General features: G+C 38.7%; 2 protein-coding genes across 2 annotated transcripts in view; one reads left to right on the forward strand and one right to left on the reverse strand.

Annotated features, from left to right (window-relative positions):
- The window catches only part of ppm1lb (protein phosphatase, Mg2+/Mn2+ dependent, 1Lb), a 56,499-nt gene extending 47,029 nt beyond the window's left edge, over window positions 1–9,470 (reverse strand). Inside the window, exon 1 of the mRNA XM_008425816.2 lies at window positions 8,569–9,470. Coding sequence (XP_008424038.2) covers window positions 8,569–8,967 — 399 coding nt within the window. The 5' untranslated portion in view covers window positions 8,968–9,470. The remainder of the gene's footprint in view (window positions 1–8,568) is intronic.
- Window positions 9,471–10,928: 1,458 nt separating this feature from the next.
- nmd3 (NMD3 ribosome export adaptor) lies at window positions 10,929–25,680 on the forward strand. Its single transcript, XM_008425814.2, has 16 exons — window positions 10,929–11,078; window positions 11,462–11,543; window positions 12,801–12,935; window positions 13,066–13,162; window positions 14,270–14,350; window positions 14,825–14,953; window positions 17,050–17,140; window positions 17,887–17,965; window positions 18,243–18,339; window positions 19,248–19,365; window positions 21,730–21,875; window positions 23,721–23,833; window positions 24,088–24,160; window positions 24,341–24,447; window positions 24,840–24,910; window positions 25,242–25,680. The coding sequence occupies exons 2-16, from the start codon at window positions 11,500–11,502 to the stop codon at window positions 25,373–25,375; spliced, it is 1,515 nt and encodes a 504-aa protein (XP_008424036.1). The 5' UTR covers window positions 10,929–11,078; window positions 11,462–11,499; the 3' UTR covers window positions 25,376–25,680.
- Window positions 25,681–26,150: the final 470 nt, after the last annotated feature.

The following is a 26,150-nucleotide window of genomic DNA, read 5'->3' on the forward strand; positions in this document are numbered from 1 at the left end:
AGAGAAGAAAGGCCTTGGTAGAGAAGGCATTTCTTCTCTGCCACCTGTCAGTGCTGCACAAAGTGGCAGTCTGGCTGATGCATGTCCTTCAAGCATTAGCCAACTCTCAACCTTATCAGCTCATTGTTGTATACAAAACAGTTGGCTGTGAACAAAGTTTCTGGGCAAGCAGCTACGGAAACGACAGACTACGGCGTCGTAAAAATTTCCCTTTGCATGGTGGACCCCCGCTTTGAGTCTGCATTGAATCCGCATCAACTTCTTTTCTGTGGAGTGAAGTACGCCCGAGTATGTGGTGGCCTTTGCTTTTGTTTTTGTCCCATCTTTTTCTATATTTTTGGAGCCTTTATTTGCACATCATCCAAATCTACAAATTATTGATCTGGTCAACCTGTCTCTCAATGCAATTGATCAAATTTTCGACAAGAAGTCTGGGCATAGGAGAACCCTCTTGTCCTGCGGGGACACACCCGGCAGGATTCACCCTGGATTTATTCATGATAACAGGATTTCTGCTGTTTGGAGCTTGTGGATTCCTGGATTATCGAGAAATTTGTGACGGACTTGGTCAAACTAGCACTCAGACTGTTGGTGTGGACAGAGACGAGGACTCTAAAACTTACTAACGAGCTGGAATCGATCTTGGAGAAGTTGCTAGTTTCGGCTCAGTGGAACGACCAAACTAATTTAGATGATTGGGAACTGAGATGTATCGGAGAGACTTCAGGGAAGATTGAAGTTTATAATCTTCCCGACCTAAGACATTCTGTTTATGAATTAGCTTTCCCCGTGTGGCCTTGGAAGGGCTGCATATTTCTAATCTCCTTGAAGATATGTAAACACAACGTTCTTCCCTCCTCATCCTTTCCTGTTTCCATGGAGCTGTGCGCTCCCAAGGACATTCTTCGATAACAAATACCTCTATCGGACTATGCCAGGGGCCACAGCCACCTGGCTTCATGGCCCTTTGACGTCACCGCCTTCACTCATGTCTTTGTTTTGCCCCTTTGTTTTGTCTGAATGTTGCCATCTGCCATAATGTGTCCTTTCCTCTTTTCCTTTGGTTTGTTATTTTGTTTGTATTTCCTTTTAACTCATGTAAAGCACTTTGAATTGCCTTGTTGCTGTAAATGTGCTATATAAATAAAATTACCTTACCTTACCTTTTGCCTGCTCTTGTCCGTAGGTGTTGTATCACCTTCGATTTACACAAAAATTCTCCACCTCTATGCACACCATATGTCACCAATTAGATTGAGTTTTTATGCCCAATATTAAGAATTAGAAATGGCTACATTTCCAAACATCAGATGAGAGCTTTAAAAAATTGGCCACAAGACTGTGGCTTACCTAGCCATTGGGTAATAGATAAGAAACTGACTTTTGTTTAAAACAGTCATATGTTGTAAAACCCATCAGATGAAAGAAAGCAGTGACAGAGGGTGAAAATCTTTGCTATCCAACACACCTTTCAGCTTTCAACCTCTTGTTACATAAGACCAACTTGCAGAGAGGAGTTCAACACCAGAAAGCCCAAACTTCATAAACTTCCAGCAAAAATCCACCCACACAGCATGACTTATACGTGATGTGATGAGGGTGTCTAAACATTGACCTTGTGGCTTCCTTCTCTTGATGAGGTAGGAGGAGATATATTTAGACAGGAGGGCTTAGCAGAAGGGACAGAGAGGGTGTTAAAAAATTTAACCGTGCCAGCAGTGCAGGGTGGTACAAGAAAGCTGACGAAGGTTCTCTTATCTCCTACCTGTTACACAAAATGCATCAGAAGGTCTTCTTAAGCACTCTACTAGGTTGAAGCAAAGATGCACAGCGACAAGACATGTTATTACACTTCACAAACAAACCATCTATTAGATTTCTAGAAAATAATCCAGGACAAAATGCAATGATAAATGCTCGCCAAATCTTTAAAACGTATCCAGAGCTCGACAGACAACAATGTTCATCCATTTACGTGTTCAATTTTCCCCTCCAAGAGTTCTCACCTCAATCATATCCGGAGGGATTTCTCACCACACAAACAGCAAACATCCCCACCAAGGACAAACTACTGAATTACCAGGAGACTCTTCAGGAGAACCCGCTTGTCTCTTTTCTGCTGCAGGAATCGTTTTCCAAGAGAACATGACCTCATGTACTTTCTGCTTCACTTTACTTCAGGGAAGAGATGAAATAGTGTCAGCTTCAACTGACAAGCAGCACTGCTGATCCTTTTTAGGAGAAGTCCTATACTTATCTAATCTACAATGAAAGTCAATACTCAAGGGCACATTGCTAATATGATTCCACATTTTAAGTGCACTGCCAGCACTTAAATAACCATTTCAAATGATTTTCTTGAAGCAAGAACCTTCAGCTCCATTGTTTGGTAGGAAATAAATTGCCAGCAGTTGGACGCAGGCAGTGTTAGTCATGCAATAAATTGAGTTAGTTAAACAATGGTCACAGTGACAGAGAAAAGTATGTATTTCCTTCAAAAAGAGCATCATAAACTGCTTTTACAACTCAAAGGCTTATTATTTTCCAGCTATGATTCATATATTTGCATCAATTGAATTCTCTATTAGGTGCAAAGTGAAGCAATCACCATGGTAACTAAAAACAAGCAGTTTTCAGTTGTTGTTTTTTTTTTTTAACCAGACTACACATTTACAAACAACCAGTCTAGACTTGGCAGGTTTTCACCTCCAGCTGAATTTTAATCACATAAAACAAATGTTGTAAATAGCAATATCATCCATCCATTCTTTCATAATGAATAAAAAAAACAACTTTGAAACCATATTAGATATAGAGATTTTTCAGAATTGTCCCCCGTACATCTTTGAGTTGTTGTATTCTAAGAGGACTGGGGGAGGCAGTAGATCACATTGGAAAGCTTGTGCACCGTGTACAAAGCCTTAGCACTCAACTCAGCAACCCTTGTTCCATTCAAGTCTTTGCTTTATGTCACTGCCTTCCCTTTCTCTCCTTGTTGCCTTTAGCTGTTAGAAGGCAGAAAAAAAGAGAAGAAAGCCCGACTGATAATTTCAGCGCAAGTGCCTGTGAAGTCTATTTACCAGAACCGCTGAGTTAGTATGAATCAGATGTGCGCTCCTGATAGATCTCTGGCTTTTAAAGTTATAGATGCGCCTCTCTGTGGAATGGAACAACAAATTGTTCAGCTTATCTCTACCTGAACCATCAGCGTTATAGTGCATGCTTGCAACACACATTAATTGTTTTACACACACTGATGTACACACTTGTGTCCTTGCTCTCTGTAATCCTGTAATGCCAACAGAGCAATTAGTCACATGCCAGGTCTTTCTTTCATCTCTCCAGTGAGAGCGAGTTCACGAGAAATTCTGACTTATTGGTACGTTAACGGCATTACTTCTCCAGAAAACAAAAAATGGGTCCAGCTTAAAAATCTTTTTTTTTTACTTAGAAAAAAAACGATTTTATACTAAACAACTGGAATAGCTGAAAAATTAATCTGTAAAGTAGCATTAAAGCAAGCCGACAAGCCAGACATATAAAAATAGCAATCATCTTCTGCTCCGAGATCTACCATCGCCTCCTTCTCAGCAAGACACCGTATCCGTTACATCCACCCTCACAATTAAATGTCCGTGGCCGAAACTGCATGTAAGACTGAGACCCGATGGAGCAGACCAAAAAAACAACTAACACAATAAGCAAAGGCAAAACGATGCCCAGAGAAGACGTAGAGGATATGTTGTTGTGAAGGTGTTCTCTGCACTCTGCTGTAATTTAGTAGCCGACTCAGCCACGGCCCGACTGTGAGACGAGGATGGAGGCGAAGTGCAGCTCGCGTTGCTGCTTAATGGACGGAAAGCCCGAGGTTATCAATTCCACGCTGGTTGTTTTTTTTCTTAAGTGTCAGGTAAAAAGAAAAAGAAAGAAAAAAAATCAATTTACATTTAATCAGAAACCTGGACATGTTCGCAGATTGAGGCTGCTGATGGACACACTCACATTAAACGGCAATTTTAAACAGTGAAGAGTGAATCTGCAGCGTACTGCAAAAGTGGGTGTGTGGCAAAAAAAAAACAAAGATACCTGGGGGAGTGGAAAGGATATTCCATGTAGAACTGATTGATGAGCTGCTAGAAAATTAAGTCATTTTTAACAAGCTGCTAAAGCACTGACAGCAAAACTGATGTGAGTTTTTCCTTCTACCTTTCAATATCTCACTTCCCACAATTTTAACTATCCATCCATCCATTTTCTTTACACCCTTGTCCCTCAGTGGGGTCGGGAGGGGTGCTGGTGCCCATCTCCAGCTAACGTTCCGGGTGAGAAGCGGGGTAATTTTAACTAATACTTAAATATTCAGATCACAGGAACCGTAGGAATACCTCTGAAAATACAGATTTCTCTTTTGCATGTACTGTTTTATTTTAAGGTGCCCCAGGCTCAGTACTTTGGGGTTTTGGCTGTTTCTTTCCTGGACAAAGCCACTGATAGAGTGATTGCTGCCGTTACTATTCTCGTCCGTCGTTGTTAATTTTCAAAGAAAGTACTCCAGGCTCAGTGCTCCTCTGCTTTATAGCCAGTCTGTTTTGTCATTCCTACAGAGATGGCAAGAAAAGCCCCAGTTCAGTAGAAGCGTTTCCAAAACAAATGTGCGCAAAACTTCGTCATATTCCGCTAATGTTGAAAAGACAATTTCGCAATTGTGCCGTTTCCATTAAATAAGGAATGCAATTTTAAAAAAATCACAGGTGAATACGTTAGTTCATGTAGTAAGTCATTGAAGAACTTAGCGAATTCTCTTTTGCCATCATCCTCCTATCACTTGCTATCGTCTTCTTCAACTTTCAGCCAGTTGTAATAATTTGGGTAATCCCATGGTCAATGGAAACACTGCTAGTGGCCATGTTTCCACAAAAAAAAAAAACTGGTATCAGTCAAAATCAGTGTCTGCAGGTTAGGCTTTTTAAAGATCGGTAATCTGCCAGAAAATTGCAATCGGTGTACTCCTAGTTTCTATTGACTAAAATTGTGCAGTTCGACATTATGAAAATAAATTTGCTTTGTGGAAACATGTCAAGTTTGAAAAAAAAAACATGTTTTTTGATCAATACACCACATTTGTAATGGAAACGCCGCTGCTGTCTATTTCCTAGCTTCTTGAACATTAAGTGACTGCTGTGAAGTCAAAGACTTGACTAACTGATTTAAATGAAATTGTTTACTAATCTGGATTTCATATAATTGGATATGAAAGTTCAATGGGGAAGTTATTTGTGGTTAATTTGGTGCTACGTACACAAAAAGAACTGAATCAGAAAAGAAAAGCGTGATTTCTTAACTCCAAGTCAAGACTTTGTGAACTCGTTGATGCAGCCCTGAACAATAGATTGATGTTGACATGAGCAAGACTTTGCTTTAATGGCACAGTGTGGTTTCACTGAGACAATCGTTTGTGCGCACAAAGAAATAAAACTTTCTGACAGCTAACCAACAAGCCAGCTGAGGCATATTGTATTCTTGGCTCTGCCTTGGGCCACAATGCACCCTACTGCGCAAGTTTATTCAACAGGTTTTGGGCGCGGGGTAATAAATCCAGATTTACCAAATATAGAAACTTCTTTTTCATGGCTGCTGTCTGCCAACATGTTTCACAAAATATAATGCAACAACTGATGCCACCTCACTCTTTATCCTCAAGCGGATATTAAAAAAAAACAAAAAACATTCCTTTAAGGAAGTTTGTGAAGCTCAATTTTAGGAATCTCCTGAAATAGAGAGAGGAAGCAGAGAGGGAAAAGCTCTACGAACGAAAGAGAAAAAAAAAAAAAAAAAACAGAAGACAGCAGCAATCCATTGACCACTTTTGGTCAAAATCTACTGAAGTGCACTCAGCTTCCACTAAATCTAATTTTCCTCTGAGAGAACGACAACTTCCATGGCCATGCGTGGATATATTTAGCGCATTATTGCAGAGCGTCTGAACTCTGAATGAAGACGTCGTCAGGCCGTGGTGGTCTTCGGAGAGATGACATGGTTTCTGTAATGCTTAATGCAGACTTTGAAGAGAAAAGATCAAGTGATTTTTTTTGTGCTTTGCCTTTAGTTGCATCAGTGCAGTCAGTAGAGAGCCTGGTTTAAATCCAGCTATTTTAAAAGGATCTTGTAGTGAATTACTTTTTCTTTCTCGCCTCTTAACCCACCAAAAGAAACGACAACATCAAACTTGTTTGATTCAAACCGCAGTGGAGAACCTTTTGAGAATCGCAGCAGAGCTGCTGTGAGTCAACAGTGAGTCAGACTACACCTGTATTCTCACTCTGATTGTGGCAACACATCTGTTATGTTTAACGGTTGTCTCTAGCATTCATCATCAAGGCATAAAAATACATGGAAAAATATAGTTTTGTTTTGATTTGTCAATTTTTAAGCACCTCCATTATGAAACAGTGGTTGAGTTGTTGGACTCCTCCTTCGTTTACTCAAGTGTCCAAAACTGGATTGGTGATTTCCTGCAGCAGTCCCGACTGGTAAAGTCAGCTTCGTGACACTTCGCCTTAGTTTTAAAAGAAAACCTATCAAAGTGGATTGTGGGGAGGTTTCAGCTGACAGAGCAAGAATTTCAGTGCATGCCCTTACCTTGAGCCACTGTCTCCAAGAGAGTTTTTATGTCGAGTGCTTCAACATTAATTCACTTCATCCTGACATGGTGCATAAGCCTGAGTCAAATGTTAGATTTTTTCAAATTGCCAGTTAGAGAACTTAAAACTGGAAATTGAGCCTAATTGGAGCAAGATAAATAAATGTCAACCACTACTTTTAAAAACGTATTCATGGGCCTTTTAAATTTTCACATTTTGTCACAAATTTTCTTTTTTATTTTTTTTTTATTTTTAGGGATGCATAATATATTGGCAACAACAGTTTTCAACCGATCTTAGTCACTTTTTAACATATCGCATCAGTCAGATAAATACCTTTAGGCCAATATTAACAACCAATATTTATTTCCATCTTGTTGTCGTTTTTTTCTGGATGGGGAGGAGAAATTGGTCGTGTGGTTTGGTCATGTGACAGTAAAAGTGAAAACTAAAGTGGCTTAACAGTAAAGAAGTGAAGTCAGCAGTATGCTCATTTTTTTTCAATGTCAAAACAGTAGTGAAATATATGTAACATCGGTAAATGTTGGTTATTGGCCATCACAGCAATATCACTATCGCAAAATATCAGCCCACATTTTCAAATCGGTGCATTTCGGTGGTGTTTAATACAAATGGGCTTTTGTATTAAACCCCATTTCACTCTTCTACCCCTAAATAAAATCTGGTGTACTTAGTTGTTAGAGATGATACTTTAATTTATTTATTTTTTAACAAATAAATATCTTAAAAGTGTGGTGCATATTTGTTTTCATTCCCCTTTACTATGATACCACTTAATGGAAAGCAGTCAACCTGTATGTAATTTCATTTTGGTATGAATATAGATAATCTGTGAAAGCATCAAATATTTGGTAGAAAACATTCATGAACGTCATGAAAAACAGGCAGAACAATAAACAGGTCAAAAATGAGTTGTGGAGAAGCGTACTAACATGGGCATTCACCTTGAACACATCATCCCCAAAGTGTTACGGTTTATTGGCAGCATCAGAAGCTGCCATTAAAATAAAATATCCGCTTTTGGAAAATCTGGATTTTGTTTTTTCACTACTGCATTCCGTGGGTTTTCAAAGTTCTGAGTGATGTTAGCCCACAGAGGAACTACCATCTGGAGGGGGGTGGGAAAAATTTTTTACAGATTCTATTTATTTTGACGTTGAATTCAGGTCAACTCAAGGACAGAGCAATTAAAATGAAAGCCAGTTTTCTAAGACCCTTTTTTTTAATGAGGAAAAATTGAGTGGGGGGAAAAAAACGATTAAAATTGAAATAGAAATCTGGTATATATTTTTTAAAAATCCAAGATTTTATTTTCAGGCCATATAACCCAGTCCTACCTTGTTGCCATAACAAATGTTTCAAAGTGAGCGAAAAGGTCCTTTTAGTTGCGCAGCATCCAAAACCAGAGTGAATAATTGTCCAAACATGCAATGCCTCAACCAAAAATAAACAAATAAATGAAATAAAAGTCTAGAAAAGGAACAGATCAGAACAAAACGTTCTGATCTTAAGTGGTCACTACTCTGCAGTTTGTGACAGTAAGACGACAAAATGTGGAGTAAAGGGTAACAATGTCTTTTCAACCCACTGTATAATCTTAACTTGACACAATCCACCTTACAAATTAATTCCTGGTAACATTTTTTACACCTGCTCTAAAACTCCTGCAACCGATTTATAAAATGGAGTCATTTTAAAAGGATAAATAAATTTTTTAGGTCAACCTGGTATCCAAATTTTACTACAACAACAAAATACCAAAACTAGACCAAACTAGACTAAATTACACCTTAGTGTTCCGGTACAATGGATACTTTGGTTTCCCACACAGAGCTGAGTGTGAAGAACCTAGATGTTTTGATCAGACATAAATGTCCCTTCGCCACATCTTCATATTCAGACTCACCTCTCCTCCGTGGCCGTCAAAAACCCCAAAAATGGACGGGTGGCTCTTGTTCACGACGTCGGTGAGCACCTGGAACCTGTCCTCCATGTGATCCCGCCGGCCTTGGATGGAGTACACGGCCACATTGTTGCTCTTGAACTCCCAGGTCTTGGAGAACTCCGCGTCCAGGACGTCCAGCCCGCCGAAGCGCTCGTTCTGCATCATCTCCGCCACTTTCCCCTTGACCATCTTGACCGCATCCCGGCTGGACTTGACGATGGTCTTCACCTCGTCCGTGTGGAAGAAGTAACTCCAGAGAGCCAGGCTGATGCACAGCAGGAACAAGGTCTCCGGTCTGAGCAGAAAATAACGCATGATCCTACCCAAAAGAGAAAGCAGGGTCATCGTATCCTCTATCATCTATTTGTTTACGCACAGCTCAGGGAAACCACAGCAGGTCGTTGTGTTCTTCGCGCCCGCCGCAGATTTCACTCCATAGCCTTTGTCGACGCACATTTAACAGAGCGTTTTCACACCATGAAAAACCAATAAAATAAAGGCGACACTTTTTTTTTTTTAGAGCATTTCTAAACCGGGCCCGGACGACAGAGTGGCAACGTATTCAGACAGAAACCGACGCGGTGCTCCGGCGGCTTCTTTCTAGCATGTAGCCCCGTGGCGGAGAGCCACCAACTGCTGTGCGTTGACCATCTCCCGCGGTCCGAGAACACCGACACTCGGAGGAGGGAAAAACTCGCTTGAAATTTGAATGAAGTAAGGTTTTGGGTTACCTTACGAGAGTAAAGTCACAGCAAGAAAATCTGCTCTGACCAGCTCAGCTAGAGTTCCCAGTCCTGAAAATAGCGAGCGTTTAAAGCCGCCCATTCCCGGTGGCAACACCGACTGACTGCGACTCTGAGCTTCTGCTGTTCTGATTCACGGTGCTGCCTTCAAGTGCAGATCGGAATTTCCTTTAGCAGTGGTTACCTGTATTTCTAACAAATAACCTGTATTTCTAACAAATACCAAGTAACTAAACTGAAACCCTTCACGAAAATTGTACAAAAAGGTATTTGATAAGGAAACTTGCTCTTAGCAGAATTATATAAGCAATACTTGAGGAAAAACTGGCTCACCAGACACATTTTAAGATATAATTTGGGTCTGGTGACTTAAGTTCTATCTCATGTCCTCCAGTAAAATCCCAACAGAACGACAGGATTTGGAGATCCTTAAAATATTTGATTTTGTTGCGTTGTCTATGGTGATAAAGGCTATTGGATTCTGTAATAAAATGAAATAAAATTACCACAGTCTTTTGTAAAACAATAAAAATCTGACATATAAATTCCCAACTTGGACAGTGATCCTGTATATGTCTGGCATTAAAACATATATAAACAGAACAACTAGAAAAATGTCCGCTGATAAACATGAGCAAACAAAAAAGAAACATTAACATTAAATATTGTGATAAAATGTAAACTAGTCATGTTTGTTATATTTACAATTTAGTCAGGTACAATATATCTGACTACATTAAAACAAAAACAGTTGTTTGTGGAATAAACACACTCAAGTATTCATAAAAAAAATACCGTACGCTTGTAGCATAGAAGTCAGCAAATAGATAAATCTCATAGTCATTTGGTGAGGGGAACAGAGGATGGGAGAGGGAGAAAGGGTTTGTTCTGGCGCATGCAATCATATCTGGACGTTTAATTTACTGTTATGTGCTAACCAAAAACTATCCATCCATCCATTTTCTTACACCCTTGTCCCTTAGTGGGGTCGGGAGGGTTGCTGGTGCCTATCTCCAGCTAACAAAAAGCTAATAAACAATAAATAAAAAAAAAAGAAGTTAACAAATGAGAAGTAAACTAATTCCAAAGCATTATTTTGTAAATGCTTTCTGAACTAAATTACCTTGAAGCACATTAAAGGGTACTTAAACATTCAACAAGCAATCAACAAGCAGGATTGGTTAAATTTCCAGTTTCTAAATAAATCCGACTGTACCTGAAGGCATCCAAGCAAGTGCTTCTGACAGGTACATTCAAATACCCTTGAATTGTTGGGGACCGGCTGGATGGGGTTTCATTATAACAAATGACAGCATTAGTAACTGGTGACGTGCACAGTGTTGCATGCTGACATGAGTTTACAGACTTAGATTATTCTAACCAGGTCCAACAAAACAACAAAGTTCACTTTTATTAATATTTTTCATTACTAAATTTTAGCCATTATTTGCCTGTAAACATATGCAATTCTCAATTATAGTTTATATCACTTTCTGTGATATAAATTCAATTATTTCTGTAACATAAATGTAATTTATTTACATATTACATGAATTCCGCCACATAAATAAAATACAAAAATAACATATTTTAACGATTTTAACAACGTTATTTTTTATGCGTGTGCAGTAAATTTATTCAGGCAAAACGAAGGCTTGTCTCGGGGTCCTTTGTGACGCTTCCCACGTCGGTCCTCGGTTGTGAAAACGTGGAGTGCTCCGACTGAGGGTATGTCGGGATTTATTGTTCTTTCAGACATTGTTGTTTGCTTGTCAGCACTCGGTTAGACCATTTGGAAGTAGAAAAAATGTTTGCCCGTTTGTTTCAGTTTATTCTTTTGTTATTTTCCTTTAGAATTACTCGGCAACCGAGCAAGTTAGCCTTCAATGCTAAAAGTGTGCTACTAAAATCCAGAACATCAGCGATGTTAGCAGGTTTTAAGTGACCGGTATCATGTTTAGGCTCAGCAAATTTTACATGTTCTATTGCACATACTTATAAAACATAGTTTATAAAAACGGTATGAGCTATCGTAGTGTATTAAAGCTTAAATGTCTTTAGGAAAGCGTACTTTAGTTGACCAAATGCATCTCTCATGTTTCTGTCAATAGAAATCGGGAGGTTCTTCTGTGATTTGTCGAACTGAGAGATGGAGTACATGCAGGCTCCAGCTGCCAGCAGCCAGGGGAACATGTGAGTTAAACAAGTGGAATCCAACCTCTGACTTAGTTACATGTATTTGGTACGACAAACATCCTTTGTTCTCTCATGATTGCTGTTCACAAAAATAAATGGTGACACAATTATTACCTAACAAACCATTTAATTTAAATGTAACAAACACATTTCTATTCGAACTTTAAACATGACATCAGAGTTTCGAGGAATTTTCGATTAGTAATCTGTCACTTCGCTCATAAATACGTCTAGTACTATTTCTGTTGGAGAACCGAATTAAGAGAGAAACCCAAAAAGCAGCTCAAGACAGACAGAATTCTGTCTGTCGTGTTCACCCATAACGTTGAGGTTTTGCTCATTCACAAAACGAAATGGGACCAAACTACAATGATTAAATAAGTGTACGGTCATTGCCATTAACACAGAATTTATGTTGGAGTTGCAAGCCTGAGTTGAGCATTCTAGTGTTGAAGTCAGGATTTTCTGCTTGTTGTGTTGTGATCCGTGAGAGACAATTATAGTGTGTCTTATTTTTTTGTGTTTCAACACTTAAGGAACATTTCCACAATTGGATTGGTGAACATATTCACTCTGTAAGCTGCAGGTTTAATGAGACTCAACCTGTCAGAATTTATAATAAAATAATAATACTGTCACCTGTGATTACATCGTGCTTACACACAGTCATATATGATATCAAACTCTACCAGCTTTGACTTTCCCAGCTGGCTTCAGGGGGGCCTTCTTGTTTTTATTTAAAGAGAAATGTAACTACTGGGTCTATTTCAGGCCCTTCTTTTCTCTTTTACTCTCTGTCCAATGTGTCGTTTCAAACAGGAAATCTCAGACGTAATGCATAGGAGAGATTCTAAATATGTGCGTCAACAACAGCATCTGTGATAACTATGCAACTGTGTCTTATAGCCTACTTTTAAAAGCAGCGAGCACTAATCGGAGTAAGCATACAAATTAGACTAAGCAGTATATAAAATGAAATACAAAAAAATAAGTATAAGTATCAGAGTAATTGTGAAATGAAAATAAAGTTAACGGTACATATTGGGTTAACAGCCAAGCTACATATTCGGTGAGGTAGTGCAGCTTGGGATCATTTTAAGGTGTTAAAAATGAATTTTAAAAAAACTGTCAAATTAACTCAAAATGGTGCCTTCAGGAGGGATTTTGCACCATGACAAACATGACTACAAAGTTACCAGAGGGGCAGAAACGGGACATCTCCAGCTCTTTTAAAGTTTGTTTTCTCCTGCGCAGCCTGTGCTGTACCTGTGGCGTCCCCATTCCTCCCAACCCTGCCAACATGTGCGTGGCCTGCCTGCGCACCCAGGTCGACATCTCCGAGGGAATCCCCAAGCAAGTCACGGTTCACTTCTGCAAGCAGTGTGAACGGTTTGTTTTCTAAATTTGTTTGGAACCTCAAAGCAGCTGTTCGTTTTACAGCGCAACAATAACACATAGTTGTTTCTGTGGCGATTTAGAAACCTCGATTTAGAAATCCCGCTTGTTTCTTGTAAATCAGGTACCTGCAGCCTCCGGCCACCTGGGTGCAGTGCGCTCTGGAGTCGAGGGAGCTTCTCGCTCTTTGTCTGAAAAAACTGAAGAGCTCAATGACCAAGGTAGGGCGGATTCTTATCTCTCTGCAGCTTAAAAGACTTAAAGTGCAAGAGAGTCACGGTTTTAGTCTGAGGCATGTGTTGCTAAGAATGAAATGATAAAAGAAGGGATTTCAATGCAGAATTGCTTGTAGCATGTGAATGTGTGCTTTCAAAAGTGTTTGCTCTAACACTTCCTTACAAATGTAAATCTTGAACTATTTTGCCTTTTGTCGCCTAACAGCCTCAAACCTTGAATTATTTTACTGATATTCTGTGTGATGAAGCATCGCAAAGTGATGCATAATAGTAAAGAGGAAGGAAATGGTTAATTCAGTTTGGCTTTTTGATCATAATAGACTTGCCTTTGTTTTAATCTTTTTTTTTTTTTAAAGCTGAAGGTTTGCAGTATGAACCTGTCAATGGAACATATTTTTAATTTCTTCTGCCTTAATATACTTTATTAATATACAGTTGTTGATCTTGTTTTTAGATATTTTCATATTCAACTTTATTGAATCACAATCACAACAGAAAAATCATCTGTTGTAATTTTCCCCTGTGTAGCAATAATAAAGAACTATTGTATTCTTAAAAATGATTAGTGAAGGATTTTGTTGTGAAATTAATCTTAAAAATGTTTCCTGGTAATACCTGGATGTATTTTTCATTACTATCCATTAGTTTGATTCTATTGTTTCATAGGATTCATGTTGTCTGCTGTACCACACTCTTATATATATATAGCTATTTTTTAAATGAAGGCTGCTGATATGTTATTGATATAGAATTCCACAAGTGTTCAAAATTTTGTACAAATAATTATCTAAACAGTGTGGCATGCATTTATATACAATATAAGTGGCCATTTGTATTAAGATCATTTGACTTGAATTCATACAAATACAACATAGGCAACCAGTTGCTTTCAGAAGTTAAGTGGACCAAATGATGCATTAATATGCACAGTGGAAACTGTCTTAGCGCTGCTGCTAACCATCTACAGCCTCCCTATTAACGCTTTTGTTCAACAGCGTATTCTTGACTCTTGATTACCTTCGTTGTCTGAATTGTAGAGCCGATTGACGCCCAGTTTAGTCTGACATTTCACCCTCCTTCCTAATTTTCCAGGTGCGGCTTATCGATGCCGGCTTCCTGTGGACGGAGCCCCACTCCAAGAGGATTAAGATGAAACTGACCATCCAGAAAGAGGTAGGAGGTCAGAAAGGATGGGACGAGTGTGGGACGGTGACATTTGCAGAGATTAAATCTGAGTTGTGGCTCGTTCTCTTTTAAATGTTAATTAGCAGGAGAGTGCAAATATATAGATTTCTCTGCCTTTTAGCTAATGGTGTGCGTTAAATTATGCATAAATCGAATTGATATCTTAATTACAGCAGAGCAACAGATCTATGTGTTTGAGGGGAGCCGGTTTTACATGTGGCTGTTATCTCATCCTCTTGACCTTTAGGAAGAACTTGAGCTGCTGGACTTCTCAGCGCCAGCTCTTTTGTGCTGATTGTGAGCCTCGCTGTTGGCTCCACTTTAAAGTTAATCATAAAATAATCACTGGTTTAATTTTCAAACTGCCTGGTTAGCAAGTGAGTTTCAGTAATTAAATGTACTCGGCGTGTGTCAGTGCATCCGGTGATACGCAGTGACTAATGACTGTTTTTGTCGCTGCAGGTGATGAATGGGGCGATCCTGCAGCAGGTGTTCGTGGTGGAGTTTGTCGTCCAGTACCAGATGTGCGACGACTGCCATCGTGTGGAGGCCAAGGACTTCTGGAAGGCAGTGGTTCAAGTGAGGCAGAAGGTTTGTGTCGCGCTTCTGCTCATCTAACGATATTTATTGTATAATTTTAACTCCTGACGCATGAGTCTTTGTAGTTAAAACCTAATGTTGGATTTGCAGAATTAGTCTGGGTTCAGAAAATTTACTTTGACGTAAACAATCATGCATACTGACCTACTGCGTAATATCTACCTGTGATCCTTTAGTTGACTTTTAATCTCACTGCTTTAATTAGGTACTTATGACGCTACAAGGCTTTTGCATTGAAAAGGCAAATTAAGGTTTTTTTTGTAGGGAGGTGTATGTAACAGAACAGGTTAGCTGCATTTAAGATATTTAAACAAACTACCTGATCCTAGCAGGGCTGATCTATCCCATTTGGTGAAAAACACAAAGTCAGGTAGTCTAGATTAGGCGCTAAGTTTATTGTCTCTCTCTGGTTGCAGGAAATCTTACCCATCTCACTTGTCTCGTAAAATTCCTATGTTGTTTAGAAAAGTCTGGAATCTTAATTTAATCATCTTTGAAGTCTGTATAAAAACAAACTTGAATGTAAAACAAAAGAAAAAGCTTAAATTTCCAGACTTAGAATGTATTCCTTTAGTTGGGGGGGGAAAAAATCTGAATTTGGACAAAGTGTGTTTTTCATTCATTTGTAACTAAATAATTAATTTGCCACATCACACACTGAAACCCAATCAATTTTAGTTCCCATTGCTGAAAAATGACTTGTATGCAAACATTTTTTAAAGCTGCAACAAATAAAAAGTAACAATCAGCAACATAAAAAAAAAGAAATTAAAACATGCAGCAAATAAAATTGACATGTGAGAAACAAGTTGTCTGACAGCAGCTGGAACGACTCTGGGTTTAGGTATGATGTACAGAAAATTTCTGTTGACATGAAAATAATTCAAGAAACTAATGAGGTCAGTTTTTTTCACAATCTGTGGCATCTTGCTAATAAAGCAGAGGGAGTGAGATTGTACATCTGGATGCCATCGGTGTAGAAATGAAAGTCAAATATTGTACCTTGTGATCATGTTTCCGATTCTCAGCACAAAAGAGGCCTCACCTCCAAATGGACACTATGAGAGAGAGAGAGAAATAGATTAAATACAACAAGCCTTCTTTTAGATGTATAATGTGAGCTACTGAGGAGCTGTGCAGCAAACACCAGCCTCCTCCTAATTTTAGGATCCGTTTTTTGTTTTTCAAAGCAGCTCTAATTTTCATCATTTTTGTTGAAAATTAGAGCTGCATTGTCATCAGGTTCTTGACTTTGCAACATTTTATTTATCAGTTGTAGAGTTGCTAATGCTCAAAATGACTCTTGGATTGTTTTTGTTTTTTTGAGTTATTGGCAGAGAATCCAGAAAGTAATACAATAGAAGTTGAAAATCAAAAAGGTAATTAGACCTCTCTTTTTTCCCCCACATTTGTAGTTCCGATTCTTTGGTCTGAATCAATACAATTTATTTCCTTTACACACAGAGGAACTTGAATGCAAATTAAAATACTCAACACACAAGAGCGTTCAGTATTTTTACATGTTTCTGAGGACTGAGAACCAAATTTAAACACAGGAAGCAAATGCTATTTTCTGGACTTGACCAAAGCACAAGGAATGTTGTCCTGTTGGAGCTTTTTCAGAAACAATTTCAGACAAAATTATTTGATAAACGTACCAAGTAGATTTCAAGAACACATTATGGAAGTTGATTAGAGCTGAATGAACAGATGTGCTGCCTTTGTTTTGTTAGTTTGTTTACGGCGCCCCACAATGCAACACTAACCTGACTACGGGAAGGTTTTTGCCTCGGTAGCTGACAAAACAGCAGTTTATTATTCTGCTAAATCAAAACATGTTCTCATTTGGAGTCGACGAATATAAGCTAAAGCAATAAATGAAAAATGCCAGAATATGTTAAAAAACAAAGACAGAAATGAGCTTGAAATGAAAATTAAAAAATAGTATGAAGGTTTTGTTGAAAAAGAAGAGACTAAAAGGCTGTTTCTACTTGATAAATAACTCATGAGGTTTGTTTCAACATGCTGTAAATGAATATGGTGTTTATCGTTTCACTGTATTCACATGAATTTGTGTTTTCTTTCAGACTGTGCATAAAAAGACTTTCTACTACTTGGAGCAGCTGATCCTGAAGCACAAACTCCACCAGAATGCCTTAAACATTAAAGAAATTCATGGTAGGTTTGTGTTGTGTGTGTTTTTTTCTCTCTCATGGTTTCAGATTTTGCCCCCCAGTAGGCGTGGTTCCTGTTCTCATCTGGGTCTTTAACCCAAACTTGGACTGAACAGTGGGGAACTTGCCTTCGAGTTGGACCGTGACAATATGTCAAGTGTTAATTAGCTCTTCCTGTACCAGAGCACAAACCGCGCCTGCCTATCGCTGGCGCCAATCGCTTCCCACAGCTGGCCTCAGGAGGGTCTCATGGTGGCACGCTTTGTGCGTCTAATCAGAGCGCTGCAATCAGAGCCGGCACTTCAAACCAGCTTCTAGCAATGCAAGCTCGCTTCTCTGCCTTTTTAGATATGCTAAGAGCTACTCCAGTCATGCACATGCTGTGACAGCTCAGCAGCAGCAGCGGTTTTTTGTTTTTTTTTTGCACTCTTGGACAGGATGCGAAAGTGGAATTTGGCTCAAAAGTGTAATCTAAATCATCTCTGTGTCGTGGCAGGACTTGAAAGCTTTATGAAGGTTAAAACATCTGGCTGCCATATTTTCGTGTGTGTGTGTGTGTGTGTGTGTGTGTGTGTGTGTGTGTGTGTGTGTGTGTGTGTGTGTGTGTGTGTGTGTGTGTGTGTGTGTGGGTGTGGGTGTGGGTGTGTGTGTGTGTGTTTGCACGCATGCATGCATGCCCTGCAGCAGTGATGACCGGTGAAGCACCTGTGATTAATTTGCTTGTTTGATGGTGTTGGTCTTCTCTCGCAGAGGGCATTGATTTCTACTATGGCTCCAAGCAGCACGCACAGAAGATGGTGGACTTCTTGCAGTGCACTGTGCCCTGCAGGTGAGCATTGCTTCGCTCTGGGCTCAGAAGGAGAAACAAACCTTCAGTGACCTTCAGTTACGCTCAGGAATTGTCGTAAACTGATTTATGAGATGATAAAAATGTAAAATTGGTTATAAGAAAAAGGCAATGGCTAGAATTATTACTTGCTTAGATCAATATTTTTTATACATCAACATTTTTATAAAAGTATGCTAATTTAGTGTTTGAGTATCTAATTTGTAAAGGTAATTTCTATAGAACTTGAAACCCATTACTTCCCAAATGTTTCTTTCAGGTCCAAAACCTCCCAGCGGCTCATCTCTCATGACATTCATTCAAACACATACAACTATAAAAGCACCTTCTCCATAGAAATTGTTCCCGTCTGCAAGGTATGCTACTGATTTGTCACTATATTGCTGGGTTTTCATTTTAGTTTGGATTTATATATAGAACAGACTGGAGTTGATTTTTTTGTTAGCTTTTTATTTCCAATTTCTGAATTTAAAGTTTGATCCAAAACAAATTTCTAGTCAATAATTGAAGCTGATACTGAAAATACTATCCATCAAAATTCTTTGTTTCAGTGACCACTTCCACAATGAATAGTTTTATTTGTCTTTTCAACTTTGTTAATACTTTTTACTAGAAGTGGCCATTTATCATATTGTTTAGTGTGAACAGCTTCTTCATAACAATTTTAAATTATTGTTGTATAAATGAATTTAAAATTATCTGAAATGGGGAAAAAAAAAAATTGGCAGTGTTAGCAAAAATGTCATTTTTACTCTTTGTTCCACCAAAGCATCAATAAATGTCAGCAAATTAACAAATATATGATTCAATGCAGTTTCTGTGTGCAGTTTAGTGATACAAATTACACTGTGTCCCAAAGAAGCCTGTTTTAAATGAGTCTATTTTATTATTGCTTCTATAGTACCGTAAAATACCACCACCTTAAAACTGTAAATCCATGTTGACCACACATATTTATCACTGATTTGAACAAAAAAAATTAAATCCGTCTTTATATTTCCTGACTGCTCAATCAAGAAGCAAGTTAGCCATTAGCTAAAAGCATCTCTCATAAGTACGTTAGAAATAATAGCTAAACGTTAAAGTATTCTCACATGTTGCTAGAAACCCAGACCCGGTCAGAAATGTTTATTTAAACAGTTATAAAACATGTGGAAAATAAAGCCTGAATTGATTTTAAAAACTGAAACGGTTATCAGATTATTTTATTTTCAATTAACCTGAAAGACTCGGTTTGATCTTGTCTTGTCTGCGTGGTTGTCAGGACAACGTGGTTTGTCTCCCCCCACGGCTGGCGCAGAGCCTGGGGAACATGGGTCAGATCTGTGTGTGCATCCGGGTCACCAGCACCATCCACCTCATCGACCCCCGGACGCTGCAGAGTGAGTTTTAACTATGACCGCTGTGCCGTTAAACAATGTGGTAAAGCCCAGGTGAAGAGGTCGTAGGTTAATTCACAACATTTGAGTTAAATGTCGGCACTCCTGTGGATGTACTTGTTAGTTTACATTAAATTTATGACTCAACTAGGTTGCATTGCAAAGACATAAAATCTAGTTTCAAAGATCTCGGTACACTTGAAATAAGACAAAACTAACTTACAAGTAATTTTTCAGCAATATACAGGAACTTGTTTTAATGCCTCAATATTAATATTAATGCCTCAATATTAATGGAAAAGTACTAGTTTCATTGGCAGATTATTTCAATTATAACTTTGGAAAAATGTCTTGTTAGAAGTGAAATACTCTGACAAAGGAACTAGTAATTTTTTTAAATCAATATTAAGGACATATTTACTTAAAACAAACTCCTGACTTGCTGAAAAGTTGCTCCTGAGTTACTTGTGTCTTATTTCAAGTGTACTGAGATATTTGCACTAGAAACTAGACCAAAAATACTTAGTAAGATTTGGTGTTTTTTCAGTCTAATGGTTCTCTTAACGGACTAAAATGACGCTAAAGTGGCAGCCAGCTTCACTACTTCTTAGTATCTGATTTAGGATCAAATGTGCTTATGGCAGAGAATGAAATGGGTAGGCAGTCGTTTTCACACAGATCTCAAATTATATTCGCTTGGATCTCAAATCATGCGATTCTGCAGATTTTGTGCACAGGTTTTGGCCTGTATGCGTTTCATAAATCGCAACTGGAACTCGTTCCACTATCATCTCTGCGCCCTAACCCTAAATCTGTTTGAATACTTTGGCTCCAACACACCAGGCCTCATTTATCAAAGAACATTTCTGTTTAGTTTCACACAGTTACACTGACTTGTGTTTTTCACCACTTGCTCTCACTTGGTTTGTGGAAGCTCAGCAAAGTATTGGACTTTTATTACATCTACATTAATTAAGGAATAAGGAGTCTGTCCTATTAGAGATATTAAATTAAAGTTATCTTTCACTTGTTTTGATGGTTCTGAATGTTCTGACTACCTTGCTGCTTAGTGATGCGACAATCGGCTAATTTTTCTCTTCATTGACCCAAAACTGCAGTCGTCAGTGTAGATACTGAAAAAGTTTTTGTTTTTCTGGGTTTGATTAAAAACCCAACTACACAAAAAGACATGTTGTTTGTTGATGTATATACAGACTAAGAAAGGTTTAATTACAGCAATTAAAAATTGATTTGCTGTTACTTTGATAGTAAATATCTGATAAGTAGAAGTTAATCCCTTTATTTCCTCATTTTCTGTTTGATTCAGCACCAATGCCTCCATCCTGGGAGACTTTAACGCATTTTTTCTTTTTATAGATGATCATTTTTCACTTTTACTCTTTTAGGCCAAGGAATTTACTAGTTTTACACCTTTAAAAGATTAAAAGCTGAAATGTGCGAGTATTGGCTCACAATAATGACATATTTTCCACTGACTATAACAAGTAGTTCTTTTGTAAATCACACATTTCTTCATTTATTTTGTGCAGTTGTTCAGTTTCAGCTGTGTAAACAGCCTGAGAACAGTTGCCACAGGTTACAGTATTTATCTGTGTGCATCTTCTCGACGTCTGGTTCGTCCGACTCATTGGCCTTCGTTCACAGCACCATTACAGACACGGAAAGTGGTATTAGCACTGTGCACTCTGACATGTCTGAACCATTTTAATTTCATGCTTTTCTTCAAATTCTTGACAAATTCAAGCGGCGTGAGGATGTGCCTCCTTGGCTGGTGCAGTTATTTGTTATGTGAGCAAACCTCTGACATCCTGCCACGGCACACATGTTTTTAATTGCACTTCAAAGAGCTGCGGCTTTGCTCTGGTGCAACGTCTCTGAGCCGACTGAACTGCTGAAACAGCCTCAGGCCTGTTGAGCAGATTCAGTCGGCCACTAATTAACTTGTTTTTGTTTTTTGTTTTTTTGTTTTTTGCTTGAGCAGCTCATTGGTTGTAGAGAAATCAGAAAATTCTGTGGGATTTATGTAAAAGCATAGACGGATGGAAAAACGTTAAAGATGCAAATCGCACTCTGTAAAGCGTACACAACCTCAGGAATGACTAGAAAAACAAATGTGCTGTAGGTGAGCATTTAGCCTAGATCAGGTTTTATTTTTGTTTTTTAGTTAATTATATTAAATCTGGTTGAGTTTTAATCCAGAATGACTTCCTATTTATTATTTGTTTACTTCATTCATTTACAGTTTAAAATTAGAATATCACATGATGACATAAACACAAATTGTGAATGAAAAGGAGTCGTTTGAAGAAGAAAAAAATGTCATATAGTCTACCCTCATCACACCAGTTGCAGAAGTGGATGGGAACACATACTGGCGAAACCCCTTCAACAGTCTCTGCAGCCCCCGGCAACTGGAGGAGTTCATCGTAATGGACGCCGACGTCATCAGAGACCAGAAACTGGGCGCTGGAGCTGGCATGAGGTCCAACAAGGTGAGGCTCTGGGTGGGGTGTGCTAGTGCAGAACGGTTTGCAACGCAGGGGAACATTGCTCTTCTCTTGGAAGTAAAATCGATGGCAGACCATTACATTATCGCTGAACCTGTATGCGGGACTCGAGCCAAGATGACAGAACCGCACAGGAGTGATTGGAGTTAGGTTCCCATCTTCTTTCCTCTGTCTGGATGCTGCGCTTTCATTGACGTTTTTGAAAAAAGCCAAGAGAAATGTGGTTTCAGCAGTGCCATGCTGCTTCTCTTTGTCCACCGATGTTGTTCCTCAGCGATGGAAATTATCCTTACATGAAAAAAAGTTTGTTTTACAACAGCTTTGAGATTTATTGTAAAGCCACAATATTACCAAAAAGTGTCTGTTTCGGTTAAATGCTGAATCCTCCCTCTGTTTTGTTCAGAATTTCTGCAGGACTGCAGTTCAGGGAGACAATTTGTCAACAGAAGTCGTAGTGTTTGTTGCATAATCCTTAAAAATTGGCTTCAAAAATTGGCTTCATCCTGGTTTTCTAATCAGTCTATACACTGGTTTAAATTAAGACTGAGCAATTATTTCAAATTATTCTTCAGTTTCTGTTCTAAAACGTCACAAAACGTGAAAAACATTTTATTTTGCCACATTCTCTCGCTTCTGGTTTCCATGATTTGCAATCCACTTAAAAAATCGTAAAATTATGAACTTTAACTTGTTAAATCTTTTGTTTTGTTTTCTCCCAAGTTTTCACACATCCTTAAGAAAGCTAAATTCATATATTTAAAATTAAGCCCTTAAGATCATCTTAAATTCATTTAAAAAAGCAGGTCGGCCTTAAATACGTTAATCACTATTCTTACTTTTTATTGTGAATTATTTAACTTCCTATGTAGTGTTTTGTGAGTTGTTTTTTTTGTCACACATGGACATTTTCATTGCATTCTGTGACTTGTGGTGCATGAGGCTAGCGGCAGCTAGCTGCTAATACATGCTAGTTATCTGGCAGGTTTGGTTTTTTTACGTCAATCATGGGTAAGCGCAGATTCTCGCCATTTCCTGGAGGACATTCGTCTTCGTCATTAGCTAAGTTCTGTTGCCAACCTGTACAATGCTACATATATTCAGGACTAAAAAACCGTGGCATTACAGGAGTTAAGACTGTAAAGCGCAATATGCAGTGTGAGCACAAAGCTGCTGCCAAGAGCCACAAACAAACCCCAGAAATTTCAGGTTTGATCCCCTGGTGGGCTGCAGGTCCCCATAAAACGTTTGGCGCTGCTGTTGCTACTAGCACTGATCAAAGAGCTGCATTTGGTGCGACACAAACTCTGAAGTCGGAGGCTTAGTGGATTTTAAACATGAAAAAATGGTCCTAAAAAGTCTTTAATACTAGTTGGTGAAACCTGCAGAAACCCTGAATAGAGAGACTGTGTTGTCCGCTGCAGCCATCTGTGAGTTCAGTGTGATGTAAGCCACTTAACCAAGGAATGTATTACAAAGAGCTCGAGGGGAGCAATGCTCTAAAGTGCATTAAACGCCTCACTGTACATTTAGTCCATACACCTACAGCCATTAACCTTTAAGAAACCTGTTACAAGCTGAATTGTCAGGTTTAGCTCGATTTAGAGGAGGAGCATTAGCCTGCTGCTTCAGAAAACCCCTCTCTTTGCAAAGATCCTCAGTAGAAACAAAAGCACTACAGACTTTTCCAGATATTCCACACATTGTAGCAGCAGTCGTAAATCCTGTTAACCCACTTTTAAAGCAGGAATCGCTGCCCTGCAGAAACTCCTACAGTGAGAGAATAAAAGTTGTAGACTTCCAATGAATTAAACCTGTAAATTTATGTCGCAGCACACACTGGCTGAGGTGTGGGTGCAGAAAACCTCGGAGATGGATTCCAGTCAGCAGTATCACTGCCGAACATTCCTGGGCCATCTGCTTAACATCGGAGACCTGGTGATGGGGTGAGTCGGTGTCGAGTCACAAGACGGCTGGCGAGATCTGATGTGTGTATTTGGGCCAAATTGTAATTGCTACATACCTTCATTTTCTCTTTTAGCAGTTTTTTTTTTACTTCTGATCTCTTCCTACATGAAGAATCTGCCAAGGGTGGCAACTTTATTGTCCTAAATTTGCTTTATTCACAGTGGGAAGAACTGAAACCAGTCTGGGTGACCTAATTTCTAAGTCTGACACAAGCTTTAACATTTTCCTGCAGGTACGACTTTGCCAATTCCAACATCAACGATGAGTACCTGAACAAAATGAACCCACACCATCTTCCTGATGTGGTAGGTTTTATCTAAGACTACCTAAAATCCCAGATATTTAGGGCCTTTTTTTTTTTTTTTTTTCAAACACTGCCACCTTGTGGACAAAACAAAACACTGCCTCTAAATCTATCAATATCAGAGGATCCTGTTCTCATGTTGTTGTCTGTATTTGTATGCTTTCCCTTTGGACTGTAAAAGGTGCTGATCAAGAAGAGTTACGATCGCAGCAGGAGAGTGAAGCGCAGGAACTGGAAGCTGCAGGAGATGGCCAGAGACCGGGAAGGCATGGACACAGACGACGAGAGGTGGGGTGTTTGATTTTAATTTGCAAGTTTTAAATCCAGGATAATCAAGATTTTTGGATAGTTTTTCCTCTCGTGTCCTACAGTTTTATAAAATTCACCTATTGTTTTTTTAATTGGTGAATTTATTTGAGATTCACAGCAGGATGTTCATAGCAGGTAGCCTGTTGACTGTTCATTTCTGAGCAATTTTTAGATTACTTTCATGTGCAGATTTATTTTTCATTTAATCTAATGCTAATCTTAGCTCTAATGCTAAGCACTTTGGATCGCTAAAAGGTGACTAATTTATTTATGAATAGCTCAAAAACGTGCTAAGTATCCTGTTAATGTTGATTTTCTTATGTGCACAAGTTTATTTACCGTGATTTTGTTTTTCCCTTTTCCCCCTTTAGACAATACCAGGACTTCCTGGAGGACCTGGAGGAAGATGAGGCATTGAGGAAAAATGTCAACATTTACAGAGGTGAGCCTAATGTAGCTTCAGTTCAGCAAAAAAAAAAAAAGTCACACCAAGACAAATGGATCCAATTTATATTTGATTATATTAACTGTAATTTGGTTCAAATAAAAAAATCTATTTGAGTAATTAAATGCAGTCTTAATTATAATAAATTATAGTTAGAATTGGTTTACCATATAACATGTGGATGGAAATTTCTATTTAATTTCACTTTTGTCATATTGCAGCTCAGTAATTGACATTTGCTGCTTAATTTTCTGTAAAATCACTCATTTCAAGACTTTTCTATAGCTAATGAGCGATTTTTATTTTTTTCCCCCCCTTCCTACGTCAGATGCCTCAAAGATCCCAGTAGAGAGCGACACCGATGATGACGGAGCGCCTCGCATCTCCCTGATGGAGATGATGGAAGAGCTCAGCCTGGCGGACGCCACAGGAGGAGAAGGAGCCGACATGATGACTGACTGACCAGCTCTTTCATAGTTCTGCGTGGCTTCGACATCGAATGTGTCAGATTCATGTCTGCTGATGGGAAAAAGCGACTACACACATCTTAGTTTCGAACCTGCAGCATATTAAGGGCAGAGAATGTCTGATAAGGCAGTAAAGAGTATTTTTGGACTGTGGTGCAATGATTTATATCCTATGAGACTCAAATAGTCTTTTACTAAGAAACTAGCCTTCCAGCCTCACATTAGTTAAATAATCTCATCTCTGCACCTGTAAATACTCCATCTAAAATCCAAATAATAAATATACTTTATCAAAATAAATGTGACCTTCATATTTTTCTTTTTCTTAAAATATCCACCAGGGGGCGCTTTGGGCAAAAAAAAAAACTAAATGGGGGCAATGAATTCATGTATCTCCACTTGCAGTAAGGTGAATCAGTAGGTCACATAATGGTTTCATTTGGCTGCTGTGGTCAATATGCAAAACCCTTCATGTGGAAATTATGTTGATGTAAGGAGCGTTCAGTACGTGCTTTGAAATCTGATGGTGCTGGAGACATAGATTTGATTTATACTTTAGATTTCAGTGGCACCATTGTCTGTGGCCACTCCACCTCTCCAGATCGTCTCTGTTTATTGGCCGGACGTGTCTGTTGGCACTTCATCAAAGGAACATTTACATTTATCACCTGAATCGGCTTGTGTATACAAAAGAACTAGAGATGACTGTCAAGTAATGAAGTAAAGCTTTCAGGTCGTAAAGAGTTTGTTGTTTTAAGGTTATGATATCA

This window comes from Poecilia reticulata, chromosome 13 (assembly GCF_904066995.2).
Source record: "Poecilia reticulata chromosome 13, P_reticulata-male-v2, whole genome shotgun sequence".
NCBI classification, from domain to species: Eukaryota; Metazoa; Chordata; class Actinopteri; order Cyprinodontiformes; family Poeciliidae; genus Poecilia; species Poecilia reticulata.

Excerpts from the sequence above, each read along its gene's own strand:
- nmd3 (XM_008425814.2), top strand. The coding sequence starts at position 11,500 with ATGGAGTACATGCAGGCTCCAGCTGCCAGCAGCCAGGGGAACAT. Across the intron at positions 13,163-14,269 it reads TGAAGAGCTCAATGACCAAG|GTGCGGCTTATCGATGCCGG; the intron begins GTAGGGCGGATT and ends CTAATTTTCCAG. Across the intron at positions 18,340-19,247 it reads AAATTGTTCCCGTCTGCAAG|GACAACGTGGTTTGTCTCCC; the intron begins GTATGCTACTGA and ends CGTGGTTGTCAG.